Source organism: Pongo pygmaeus, chromosome 12, assembly GCF_028885625.2.
Source record: "Pongo pygmaeus isolate AG05252 chromosome 12, NHGRI_mPonPyg2-v2.0_pri, whole genome shotgun sequence".
Lineage (NCBI taxonomy): Eukaryota > Metazoa > Chordata > Mammalia > Primates > Hominidae > Pongo > Pongo pygmaeus.
Window position 1 is genome coordinate 31,266,537 of NC_072385.2, and position 13,854 is coordinate 31,280,390.

Below are 13,854 nucleotides of genomic sequence, written 5' to 3' on the forward strand. Positions count from 1 at the left end.
ATCCAGGTTTTATAGATTCAGGAAATGTCTGCAGGATAAACATACAAATCACAGAAGATGTGGTTGATAAAGAAGAGCTATTAGTCATTTTTAGATGTTTAGTTTATGACTCAGCAACCCTGGTCATCCAAACAGGATCCCAGGAGCTCAGAAGAGTGGACTGAGGAATAGCAGCCAGCCCTCCTGTGGACAAACTCTGTCCAGGGGCCCCTGGTAAAGAACACAGCGTGGCCAGGTCCTCACTCATGCCCTGGGGCTTTGGTCAGCCACCATTCTCCTTGGAAGCACAGACTTGGGGTAGGGCATCATTCAATGAATTGACATAAAACTTTGAATAGATCGCATCTGGAAACCATTAAGCACAGGCCTGTTTGCAGATGTGTTAACGCTGACTTAATTGTAATACAGGCTTTGACTTCTAAGGAGCATTTCTTGCTAGTCCATTGTGGAATATACCTGCTGTTGACTGCATGAGCATTACGTAAACAGGGGCTGTGGCTGCAGAATTCATCTTTGCTTTGGCTCAGACCCATGTTTGTGTACGTAGGTGACCAAAATCACAAAACTAAATGAGCTCAGAGAAAGATTGATTGGCTCCATTGAAAATTTTTATCTGAAACTTCACATTTCAAGAGTAATTGGTGGTGCATTTGTGAAGTGCTGGTTTGGGAGTTCCAACTGAAGACCCTGTGTGTTGAGCATAGAAGTGGGTGGGCAATGGTGATTCAGCTTCTCCATGGTCCCCACCTTTACCTCGATCACACTTTGCCTTCCCAGCCACCGCAGCCTTCAGCCTCCCACTCCACAGCTGGCATTGGCCTCATGAGCGCCCTGAGAATGGTTCTGCTTGATGTGCTGACTTGGGGGGTGCACCCCAGACAGGTGGGGCTCTGGGAAATGTGTGAATGAAGAAAGGAACCAGGGCTGTGCAGCTCTGAGGGGTGGAGGGAACCCAGGCCTGTGTGTGGTAGGAGAGGAAGCTGGATCTGTGGGCCTGAGAAGCATCAAGCCAGTGGCCTGGAAGAGTAGAGGCTCCAGCGTTGAGGACGAACATTCCTGGATTGTTACTTAATCTTTCACATCTGTGCACCTTCGCTGTCTCAAGGAGAGTAAACGCCCTAAGGGAGGAACTGCGGATTACACTCCTTTGGGGCTGATTCTTCCAGGCCACTTGTCAGAGGAGCTTGTGTGGTTTGAATGGACAGATAAACAAACACTCTCCTTTAGGATGTCATGGGGTCCTGCAAGCAGGAGTGAACAAGGCCCACTGTGGTGTCACTAACGGATCCCAGGAAGGCACTGGGAGGTGCGTGTGACCTAAGGCTTGAGATGAACAGATGCTCCTTCACTGAGCAGGTCTGGACAGCAGTTCTCAAAGTGTGGTCTGGAGACCCTTGGGGTCCTTGAGGTCAAGACATTTTTTCAAAATATAATTAACTCGTTATTTGCTCCTTTTAAAAGAGCTCTCCTTGTCTCATGAGTGTACACGACATAATTGTTCTGACTTTTCCAGAAGTTACTTGACATCTGATGACTTCATTGCTCTGATGCCCGATGAAATGAGTGCCTGTGCATTTAAACATTTCTCAGCCTTAACCCACATACACAGAAGTGCTTTGGAGACCTCAGTCCATTTTGAGAGTGTAAAGGGGTGCCGGGACCAACAAGTTTGAGAACCACTGGGCTAAGACCAAAACAACAACAACCTGAAAGACTTTTAAGAAAGATGTAGAAGCAGACAGTAATTATCCATTCTTTTTAATTTTTTTTTTGCAGGAAAAACTGCATAGAAAATCTAATGGATGAAGATGAGAAAGACAGAGCCAAGAGGTAAGATGCAGCTGTCCCCCTCCTCAGCAGAGCTCTCTGGCCCCCGAGGGTCTGCCTGGCAGAATCTCGCTGGCTTTCACTCTGTACAGGTGAGGCCACCAGCAAGATAGGCAGCTGTAGGACACACTCTCTCCGTGACATATTGCAGTGCTCCATGAGAAACCTTCTAGAGAGCTGGCTCAGCCCTGCCCTCACTGTGAAATGACACATTGTCTAGGACTTGCTGAGTGGTCTGGGATTTTGTTATGCTCCTGTGTATCCCTGTTGACACTGGTCATCTTGCAGGGCTTCTGGTTACTACTTTTCCAGGACAGACACTGCTTGACAAGGCAGGCTGACTGGAGCCCAGCAGGCCTGGGTTTAAGTCCTAACTCAGTTGCTGGCACTCTGTCTGGCTTTGGATAATAATAATGATCATTGCCACCCAGTAAGCATGCAGTCATCACCCAGCAGTGTGCTAAGCACTTTTGTATACGTAGATTAGCTCAGTTTCCTCAGCTGTAGATTGGAGATGTCATAGACACCTTGCACTGTGTTTGGGTCAACTAGAAATACTAACTTGGCAGCTGGCACGTGAGAGCCCTGATAACCTGTCTATGTTGATTCCTTCACTGGACATGTATTGAATGCCTACTAGATGTGTGGTGGAATCCTAACGGTGACATCGAGAGGGTCAGGAACAGTCGAATGTCATCGGTTTCATACAATTCACCCGAGTCGGCAGTTACTATGCCATGCTCTGGGGAAAAACTCGTGAGCAGGAAGCTCCTCAGTGGCTCACTGCGGGTCATTCGGGTGGAGGTCCAGCCACAGAGCCTCGGCAGCAGGGGGCATCCTCTCTGGAGACACCCTTCATTGCAACCCCACTGGACCAGCCTCCTCGCTGTGATCTCACCCCTTTCTGCCTCTGCCACTGCTTATGTGTGGCAGGGCTCTCTGTCCTCTGTGACAGCCTTGTGAGCCTGCAGAGCTAAAGGGTTTGCCCACTTCCCTTCACAGAACCCACTGCTTGCTTGTCACCTGTAAATGGTAGTGCCCTCAGGTACCATCCAGCTCTGTGGCTGCAGGGTAGCTGTCCTTCCATGTCACCTGGAGAGGCAGCCATGAGAACCACAAATCCCCGGCCACCCCCAGACCTGCCAGACCTGAGTCTGCAAGGCATAAAGGGAGTCTGGATTGTTTTAAACTCCCCCAGTATTTCCTTTAAAAAAATCAGGGAGCAGAGGAAATGGCCAGAGGTGTAGACAGAAGAGCCTTCATCCCAGGAATCTGGGAGATCAGCACTGGGGACTCTTAGTAATCTTATCTCTACTTTTGCATATGTTTGCAAATTTCTGCAATGAAAATTCAGGCATCCGTGAAAAGAACTCCCCTGCTTATCCTGAAGTGGCAGGCCCTTTACTTGGCATTGGGACCCAGTTGCTTTGCAAACTGTAGGTCACAACCTACAAGGGTTGCAAAATCCACTTGGGTCCCAGCAACAAATGAATAGACTAGATTAGACCAGACTAGAGTTCCTTCCTCTGGGATGTTTTGGTTTCCTCCAGCATAGCTATGGATGGAGCACTGGAGAGAGATGTGAGCTGCATTCCTGGCCTGCCCTGTGCTAGCTGATGAATTCCAACTGACCCCTCATCTCTCAAAGCCTCTGTTTTCTCACCTACAGCATAAGGGTAGTAATGTCTGTCCTGCTTTCCTCACTGGTTATTTTGGAAATTAGCTACAAAATACACGGAGTAGTGCTTTTTAAGTATTCATCATTACATGTGTATGAATATGCAGCACACTTTACAATAATACATTTACAGGGCAATCTTTTTTGTGTGTAATGGAGTCTCACTCTGTTGCCCAGGCTGGAGTGTAGTGGTGCGATCTTGGCTCACTGCAACCTCCCTCTCCCGGGTTCAAGCACAGGCCATTCTTATGAGAAATGATGGAAAGAACAGCAGAGGTAGCCAGCATTCGCTGGGTGCCCACAGTACTGAGCTAAGTCCTTTTATGTGCATCATCTCATATCATCTTCTCCATATTCCTTTGAAGTGTGTGTCATTCTTATTCCCATTTTACAGGTGAGAAGACTAAAGTTCAACAAGGTTGAGTACATTGTCAGAGATCAGAAAGCTCTAGGAAGTGGCGGAATGAGAACTTCAATACAGACTTCTTTAATCTTAGACTCTATTCTTATCCCCAGACCACAAGAGGCTCTTCATATAAGACCAAACTCAATCTACCTGGCCGACTAGACAAAGAGTTGCATTCTGGCGTGACTAAGGAGTTCATAGGAGTTTTACTTTTGCTGTCGTCGTCTTTAATATCACCCTCCAAACCCCTTCTAGTCCCATCCCTGCCTCTCTCCTGCACCGCTTACCTCTAAATCAGGAAGAGATAAAAATGCATGTTTAGGCTCTACCATACGCAGAAATCAGCAAATATAGACATGCCAAAAAAAAATCTGGGCTAAAAGTTCCTAGAAATAAATCAGTTTGTATGCAGTTTCTTTTCATTCATTACCCTCCCCATTTGCTTTGGGCCATAAGCATACCTCCCCCTCCCCAAAACTTCTCTGCTTGGAAATCTTTGCACAGAGACCTGTGTAGTGAGGCTGGGGCCCACACTCCTCCCTTGTCCTCAGATGGAAAAAGGGGTTTAGAATGTTTGGTGGTACCCAGAAATAGCAAGGACGCAGTACCCCTCCTAACACTTGGGAACACACACACACACACACACACACACACACACCCCTAAGATCATATTCTTTTCAAAGTAGTTTTTATAGCAGTAACATGGGAGGCGGTTCCCCTAATCCCACCTGGAGGCCTGGCGTGAATTGTTTTCACTCACCCACTATTTTTGATGAGATTAGAAATGTTTAGCTTGAGATCAAAACTCTCATTGTCTCCAGAAAACATGCTTTGTGTTAGGCAAGGCTTGCGATGCTTTAGGGAATTCATGGTGTATTTGGGTTGTTTGATCAAGTATTCCGAACAAGGGCACGGTTCCACTTTCTTCCGTGAATTTCCATGTAAATCCAGAGAGTATTAATTGAGTGTCTATTGTGTGTTCAGAACTGAGTGCTCTATTCTTTAGGGAAGATGCAAAAATATAGTCCTTATACTCAAGAAGGAAACAGCTTGATTGATATTTGTAATCCCTAGATAATGAAGTTCACAGCTTTTTCTGTGTTCCAGTTATAAGCATGTCTTTCTAATTCTGATGTGAAACAGTATTGTAGGGTGTGTGTGTGTGCGCACGTGCATGCACGTGCATGTGTGGTCATCCAGGAAGCGGTGTGGGGTAGCAGGAAGTGCACAGGGTTAGACTCAGACAGGCCTGGCTTTGATTCTTGCCAATGTTTACTGTCTGTCCTTGGGCAAGTCACTAAATCTCTCTTAGCCTCAGTTTCTTCTTCTGTCAAGTGGGGTGATAATAGTAGCTACTTATTGCAGAAATTAAATGTAGCTGCGTCTAACCCCCTGGCACAGTGCAGTACGCAGTGCTGATAGGGAAAGCTAAAATTTGCAGAGCACTCACAGCCTGCCTGGAGCATTTTACATGCAGTAATTCTCCAAGCCTTACAACACCTCCTCATAAAATAGGTTATTCTTAGCCCCATTTTACAGTTGAGAAACCTGAGGCTCAGGGATTGCACAGCCAGTTGGCGGCAGGCAGGGATTCAAATGCACACATCTGTTCTAAAGTCTGGGCTCCTAACAGCGTCTATGATATTCAGTAAATGGAAGCCGCTCCTTTTGAGTCACCACCTTCCCAAGGGGTAGAGACAATAAGTTCTGATAGGAATTCTTGCTTTCCAAAGAAAGCAATTATCTAACTTTGCCGTATTACAAAATCCAGCATACTCCATTTCTTGACAGAAATGAGCACCTGTTGGCTACGAAGAAACTGCGTCATAGTCACCTCTTCCTTTAATCCAGTATTAAATGAGTTCATGACCTCTTCTCTCCAGTCAGCTGTGAGGTCGTTTCCATAGTCCCATACCTTTGGTTGAGAGAGGGAGAGTAGAAGGTGAGTTTATGGCTCTGCTGCCTTTGTTCATGAGAATCAAGAGTGTCAGGTCAGATTCGCTGATTCTTGGGGCTCTTAATGGAGTGGATGCTGGTTCTGAAACATCAACTAAACAATTTTATGATTCTTTGACCCTAATTCTTAGACTCAATGTCAATAAAGTGGTTCAGATGAGAGGGAAGAGTTAAAACATAAGCAAACAAGAAGCCTACGCATGCCATGTTGCAGAAGCAGATATTTCAGAAGGAGAAGCTTTAGCCATTTGGTTATTTCTTCTGGTCCCCCAGGGTAGAGGAGAAGGATAGGGTAGTTTAATGACATGGACCAATGAATGACTGAGACCATCCCATCTGTATTTGTTGACTGAGTGATGTGGTGAGCAAGTAGATGCTACAGATGAGGATACATAGCATTATCCTGCTCTCAGAGTGCTTTCAGGCAAGTTAGAGATGCATTCATGAAAATAAGCCTAAAGAAGGAAAAGAAAACACTTTCTGCAGAGTCTGTTTTAGGCCAAGACAGGATAGAGATCGAAATTTGTAAACTCAACCCTTTCAGCCAATTGCTCTTTCAGGGAGAGTAATATGGCAAAGAAGAGAGACTGTTCTCGTTTCATTTGTACCATTTATTTGGATATAAATTCTGTAGGTCTGAAAGCAAAGGTCTGCCCAGAAAGGCTGTAGCCCTTTTGGAGGACTCCAGCCCTGTGCACACTTGCAGAGTGCCCCTGCGTGCAGGCACAGTGCAGTGAGAACCCTGGGCCCTCAGCATTGGACAGTGGGCTGATGCTCCCAGCTGGAGCCTGTCGTGCTAATTTTGCTGTAATTTCCTTTCATAGGCTTTGGATTGAGTTTTACTTACATCATCATAAGCTCCCACACGGGGAAAAAAAATGGCAGTAAAACATCTCTGAGGCTTCCTCTTTGTTTTTGTTTTTGTTTTTGTTTTTTGATGGTTGAGGCAGGAGCAGGCATCGCGAGAACGCGGGAGGTAATAGGACATGCGATTCGTGTATATTACCTTGTAATTTCCAGATGAGTGATTCTGTTCTCAAAACAAAGGGGAAAGTAGAACTATACTTGCAGGCAGAATGCTAATTCTTCCTGTAGCCCAGTAAACGATGGAATGGAAAACGGGCCTCCCTCTGCTGGGGGCTTTTGGCTTTTACCCTGCTAGCGTTCTTTGATTGGCTCAGTGGAGATGTCAGAGAAGCGTGGTGTCTGGCAGGCTTAGAAACTTGGGAATGTCTTCGTTCAAGGAGCTCCAGAACCTCTCTGGGGGCATCTGAGGCAAAAGGCAGTTTACTAAAGCCTTTTCAATAATTTCAGTAAATTTTAAATTGAAAAGAGATGATCAGGAATGCACCACTTGAAAATGCTGCCTTTCTTTAGAAAAGGCTAAACGTTTCTTTTTAGAATTTTGGTGACAAGTTCCTAACTATCATGTTCCAATTAAATGGTGCCTGTGTTACTGTTAACTAAGAGTCACTATGAAATTAGGCCAGCTTCCCATTTGGGCCCAGACACTTTCTGCTAACTGTGGTTAAGAGTAAAGCTGTTCTGTTGCTTCTCGGGAGAATAGACAGCCTCAGCTGCTCTCAGTCACCCCCAGATGCTTTGCTAAGTCTCTGCAGTAGTTCCCCAAGTTCTCCATGAGATGAGGATGGCATCAGCCCGCCCTGCTGTGGCGACTTTTCTCCCCACACAGCCAAATGACATTTTTTTTTTTTTTTTTTTGAGACAGAGTCTCTATCTCACTCTGCTACCCAGGCTGGAGTGCAATGGTGTGATCTCGACTCACTGCAACCTCTGCCTCCTGGGTTCAAGTGATTCTCCTGCCACAGCCTCCCAAGTAGCTGGGATTACAGGCGCCCACCACCATGTCTGGCTAATTTTGTATTTTTAGTAGAGTTGGGGTTTCACCATGTTGGCCAGGCTGGTCTTGAACTCCTGACCTCAAGTGATCCACCTGTCTCAGCCGCCCAAAATGTTGGGATTACAGGCATGAGCCACCATGCCCAGCCTGATGTCTTCTTCTTACACCAAACTTCTTGAGACTCTGAGCCCAGTGACGCTCCCAAACCCCATGGCCTCAGCATGCAGGGATGCTGCCTGGGCTATGGAAGTGAGGGGTTGTGCACCTGTCTCCAGGCTCTAAGCCTGGGCACAGGAGGGGACTGCGCTGACCTTATATGGACCTTGTTTTATGCCAACATTACCCAAAATATATTCTGGAGAATATTAATCCCAGGAAATGCCCCCAAAATAATTGTGGAGTGTATGTTTACTGTTTCTCCCTTGTGGAGAATTTCAGGGCTTCTCAGCACATTAAAGGTGCTAAGACTGCAATTAGCAAATAACCAAAAATCGTACAATCCTGCATTTAAAAAATTATCTTGAAAAATAAAAACATAGTAGCGAGAAAATAACCTCCTCTGGCCATGGGCCTTCCCCTTTCTTCAAGTAATTCTTCATGATTTTCCACCGAAGACCTATTGACCAACACTATCTTAAGCAATAGATACGTCATCTGTATTCCCATTATAATTATACATTTTCTTATACATAAAAAATTCCAAAACAACATTTGAAAAATTCTGAAATGTTTAAATATGTGAGCAAAGATTATTTATTTATTTATTGAGATGGAGTTTTGTTCTTGTTGCCCAGGCTAGAGTGCAGTGGCGCAATCATGGCTCACTGCAACCTCCACCTCCCAGGTTCAAGCAATTCTCCTGCCCGGCCACAAAGATCATTTATAATCATACCACCTGGAGATAGCCACTGTTAATATTATACCATATTCCCTATCAGCCTTTTTTATACATTCCATTCAATTTTTTTTTTTTTTTTTTGAGACAGAGTCTAACTCTGTTGCCCAGGCTGGAGTGCAATGGCATGATGTTGGCTCACTGCAACCTCCACCTCCCGGGTTCAAGCCATCCTCCTGCCTCAGCCTTCTGAGTAGCTGGGATTACATGCATGTACCACCACGCCAGGCTGATTTTTGTATTTTTAGTGGAGACGGGGTTTCACCGTGTTAGCCAGGCTTGTCTCAAACTCCTGGCCTCAAGTGATCCACCAGCCTTGGCCTCCCAAAGTGCTGGGATTACAGGTGCGAGCCATGGCGCCCGGCTTCCAGTCAGTTTTAATAGGAATGCTCATAGATGCTCTTTGTTAATGTGGATGACCAGCTCTAATGTATTCTTTAGGAAAGTTCACCTTTTATGGACAGCACTGTCTTCACTGAGCATCACGTGCTGCAGTTGCCTCTTAAAACTGTGAGCACCTATTTGGTATATTTCAGTTCTACCAGAAATGTGTGTTCCTTCTACAACCTCAGTCTTAGGCACTGTGGAGACTACAAAAGAAGAATAAGGCCTAGTCCTGATATGCCTTCTAGAAAGGTTCAGTTTGCTCGGTTTACTTATTTGTTTATTTATTTTTTGCTCAGTTTATAAAACTCAGATTTGGGAAGCCTAGTGCTGCACCCTTTTCGGTTCCTGTCCCATCCTATAATGCAGAACTAGTGATCCCAAGTAAGATATGCCAGAATTCCCCGTCTGGAAGGAACTTGGGTATCAGTGAGTCTTTGGTTTAGGCATTAACTATTCTGGGTTTCTGTTGCTATGTAACAAACCATCCCAGAATGTGAGGGATTAAAGCAATGGCATTCATTTTGCTCGTGGATCTTTGACTAGGGTAGGGCTTGGCAGGGAGTGCCTGTTTCATTCTAGGTGGTATCAGCCAGAGTAGCTCAAAGATGGATAGAACCCTCTGAAGACACGCTCACTCCCACACCTTTGGTTGATGTTGGCTTTCAACCAGCATGTCCACTGGAAGTAGCTTTCCCTATGGAGATATGGCTTCCTCACAACACGTGGTTGCATTCAAGGCTGAATGTCATGGGGAAGCTCTGTCTCCTCTTAATACCTGGCTTTGGAAGTCAAACATTGTCACTGCGGCTGCTGTGTATTCACTAGGAGCCAGTCTCCAAGGCCAGCCTTTATTCAAGGGAAGGAGAATTAGAACCCGTCTTTTGATGGGAGAACTTCAGAGAATTTAAATGCTGTGTGTCAGAATCACCATATCAATGTCCTCACTATTTTTTAAGAGGAAACTGAGGCCTGTGTGGTTGGGAGTGCCTTGCTTACTCTCTCCTGGCTTAGGTGCAGAACGAGGATGAGAACTCACATCTTCTGAAGCCTGTCTAATGCTCATCTCAGCCAAGCCAAATTGTCTGGATTCTCCTGTTCCCTCCACCACTCTTCAGCTCCTGGTGGGAATTGGGAACATGAAAATAGGATGCCTCATAGAATGCCTTTAGCTCCTCACCATAGAGACCCTCCAAGGGCAAGAAGTCACTCTTCAGAGAGCTGCACATCTATTTGCATACTATTTGTACCTCTTGTTCAAATACCAGCTCTTCTTGGCAGCAATGGAGCTTGCTAGTGCTCCCTTCACCAGTTCTGAACATAGCTTTCCAACTTGATTGGAAAGCATTTAATTTATGAGCTTTCACTCCATTTGATCAACTGTCTTTGATTCAGAGAGCATCTTCTATATTCCCCCATCAGGATGCCCTATTTACTCAGTTAACAGAACTAGACTTAGTGGAGCCAGTTTAAAAGATGGCACCCTTGGGAAGAGGCACCAGGAAAAGCATCTTAGTAGCAGGGAAGCCTGATAGATGTTATGAATAGTTTCCCAATGGATACCAGAGATGCATAAGCTGAAGACATTGCCAGCCAGAGCAGTCCACATATGAAATGGATTAAAAGGAAGAGTCTGCTAGGAATGATATTTTTTCCCCCTCTTTTCTCTTTTTACTGCCTTTTATCCTCATTCCTGATCCAACTCACAGATGAGGAGTTCCGTTTCAATGGTTTTTAATTTTTTCCCAAGGGAAACATAGGACTTTTGGTGATGTATAAAATGCACCTGCACCACTATGCATGCGTTCTTGTGAGTTTAAGGAAGACAGAGGGCCAAGGACACAAACTTGGGGGTGGTGCTCATTGTCATTCACCTGCATGCTCCAACGATTCTTGGCACAGGGTCTCTCCCAGCAGGATGGGAAAGAGCATCTTCCTTCCTCCTCTGTGCCACAGGCCCCTCAGAAGGACCTGACCCCCATCCCAGCTACAGCCATGCATCTTGGGCAGCTGGGTGTGAAGTCCAGTCTTGCACGCTAAGTGTGCACACCTGTGTCATCTCTTCACCAAGAAGGAGGGGAGAGAAGCGTAGAGTATGGTGTATATAATATGCATCTGTCTTATGACATCCTCTCAGAGAAGGGCCTCCAAGATTCCACCTGTGGGAGAAACCCAAGGGGTATGGGTGTGGATGTGGGTGTGACACTTTGCCTTGGAACCATGGCCCTCTCCTGCCTTGCATTATGTGGTGACTCTCCTTCCTTCAGCCCTTCTGAAATACCACAGACGCAGCCCCTTTGTAAGAGTATGGGGCTACTGTGCTAGGACTCACTTGGATCCTGAGCTGCAAGTACAACCCTCCTCTGGAATTCCAGAGTTCTAGAGAGCTATGCCTGAGGTGCACATCTACTCTCAGAGGGTAGGGAAGCATAGGACAGTAGTTTTATTGGGTTAGTAAAACTCCATGTTGATGTGCAATGGCGGATTCCTTTTGATGCTTTTTTAATGTTAGCTCATTCCAGAGTGATACACTAATACCAAGGGAAGAAGCGCCTGCCCAGTTCATCTGTCATTCTCTTTGTTCTGCAAGAGCTACCCAGAAATATGTTTCTTCAAGAGTCTCTTATAATTACAGTCCAGCTCACCCCATACGCTTTTCTGCAAAAGGATCTTATTAACAGCCCCTGCCACCAGGCTTTTATATTCTCTGTTCCCACCCTTTGATTCCTATGGGTTTTTTACAAACTCATTAAAAAATATATGAAAAGATATATGAGAGTTTTGGATCTTGGTAAGATGGAGTTAGCCTATTCCGTCCTGTCCATCACACTGAATGCAGCTGTAAAGCATGAGCAGAATGCATGAAACAGCCATTTGAGGACCCTGAAGAGTAAATAGTAGGGTACAGATTGGGGAAGCACTACCAAACCAGCAGCTAGTTCACCATTTTTTCCCCTGTAATATCTCCTAGCTGAGACTCAATGCAGCCCCACACCCAGAAGTGGGCCTCTGCTGACAGAGAGAGAACCAGGAGCTCTAGTACTGGCTTAAGGAGCAGGAACAAGGTCTCCTAATGCTCAGATTGTGCAAGGTTAAATCTGCCATTTTTTGTTTTTTCTCTATTTCCTTGCATCCTGGAAGCAATCCTCCAACAGCAGCATAGCAGGAGCAACAGTGGCAATCAGAATCCACATGAAACCTTTTATGCAGGGGGAGGGGGAACCTCTCTCCAGACAGAACAGCTACACTTCCAAGAGGGTGGGATGAAACCCTGCTGCTTTCTTCCCCCTTTCCCTCTATCTTCCTACTGCTTGGCCCCAGATGAGAGCGCAGATGTAGGTAGTATGAGGAAGGACAGGATAAATAGAGCCAGCTTTCTGGCCAACGGAACAGAAAGGGAGCTTGGGAACCAGAAGGTACTGGGCAGATTTCAGAGAGGGAGGCACTCAGGAAAGTGACTCTATAAAGCTGGCTGTGAGTTTCTGGGCTCACCCCTGAGCTGAATCTGCATGGATCTGATCTTGAGCAGCATACCATAGACCCTCAGGTCTGAACTTTAGAATAGACCACCACCCAAGGTCTAAGACTGGCCATGTGGAACATATTTAAGTAGCACTATGGATTTCTCATCAGAGACCAGGGAAGCCTTCTGATAGGGGTACAATATTTTTTAAATGTTGAAAGAAAAGAGCTATTAACCCAGAATTCAACATGCAGTGAAAATATCCTTCAGGAATGAAGGTAAAATGAAGCTAATTCTCAAATGAATGAAAACTTCCTGTCAAGAGACCTGCTCTGAGAGAATTACTAGAGGAAGTTTTTTCAGCAGAAAGGAAATGACACTAGATAGAAACTTGGAATAGGAAGAATAAAGGAAGAATAACAGAAATGGTAAATATTTGACAAAACAGCATAATATGATAGGGTATATTCAGTGTATTTATAGATAGTACATAAGACAATTGCAGCATAAAAGAGCGGGGAAGGTAGAGGGGGCTATATAGAGAAAAGTTTCTAGATTCCATTTGAAATGATAAAATATTCTAAGTGGACTTTGAAAAGACAAGTTTGTGTATTACAATCCCTAGAATGATTACTAAAAGTCATACAAAGAAATATGGAGGGGAAAACAATAGATAAATTAAAATGGAATACTAAAAAATGTTTAAATAATCCAAAAGAAAGCAGGAAAGGGGAAATAAACAATAACCCAAAACAAAGAATGTACAAACAGAAAACATGTTAAAATAGAAAATGTAAATCCAAACATATAAGTGATTACATTAAATGTAAATTGTCTAAATATGCCAACTAAAAAACAGATTTTGTTGCAATGATTTTTTTTCAGTAACCTAAATACCTAAATATATGCTGTCCACAAGACATTCAACTCAAATATGGTGATATAGGTAGAGGGTAAAAGTAAAACTATGGAAAATTATATACCACACAAACACTAATTAAAAGAAAGCCAAAATGGTTCTATTAATATCAAATGAAATAGACTTCAGAGCAAAGAAATTTACTAGGAATAAAGTGACATTACATAATGATAAAGGATCAATTCAACAAGAACAGATAACAGTTCTAATATGTATACACCTAAAAACAAAGCTTCAAAGTACAGGAAGCACAACCTGAAGAAGTTAGATGAGTCTTTAACATGCTCCTCTTAGTAATAGAACTAGTAGAGTAAACTTCAGCAAGGCTATAGAAGAACTGAAAAATGCCATCAACCAACAGAATCTGATTGGTATTTATACAACATTCTACTCAGCAATAACAGAATACACATATTTTCAAGTACATATTGAACATTTACCAAGCTAGACCAAACCCTGCTTCAT

At 44.5% G+C, this 13,854-nt stretch overlaps 1 protein-coding gene across 4 annotated transcripts in view; it reads left to right on the forward strand.

Moving 5' to 3' along the window:
* NPAS2 (neuronal PAS domain protein 2) overlaps window positions 1–13,854 on the forward strand; it is a 179,246-nt gene that overhangs the window by 85,579 nt on the left and 79,813 nt on the right. For all 4 annotated transcript variants that reach the window (XM_054474289.2, XM_054474286.2, XM_054474287.2 and 1 more), the window contains exon 2: window positions 1,777–1,830. In XM_054474289.2, coding sequence (XP_054330264.1) covers window positions 1,799–1,830 — 32 coding nt within the window. In that variant the 5' untranslated portion in view covers window positions 1,777–1,798. The remainder of the gene's footprint in view (window positions 1–1,776; window positions 1,831–13,854) is intronic.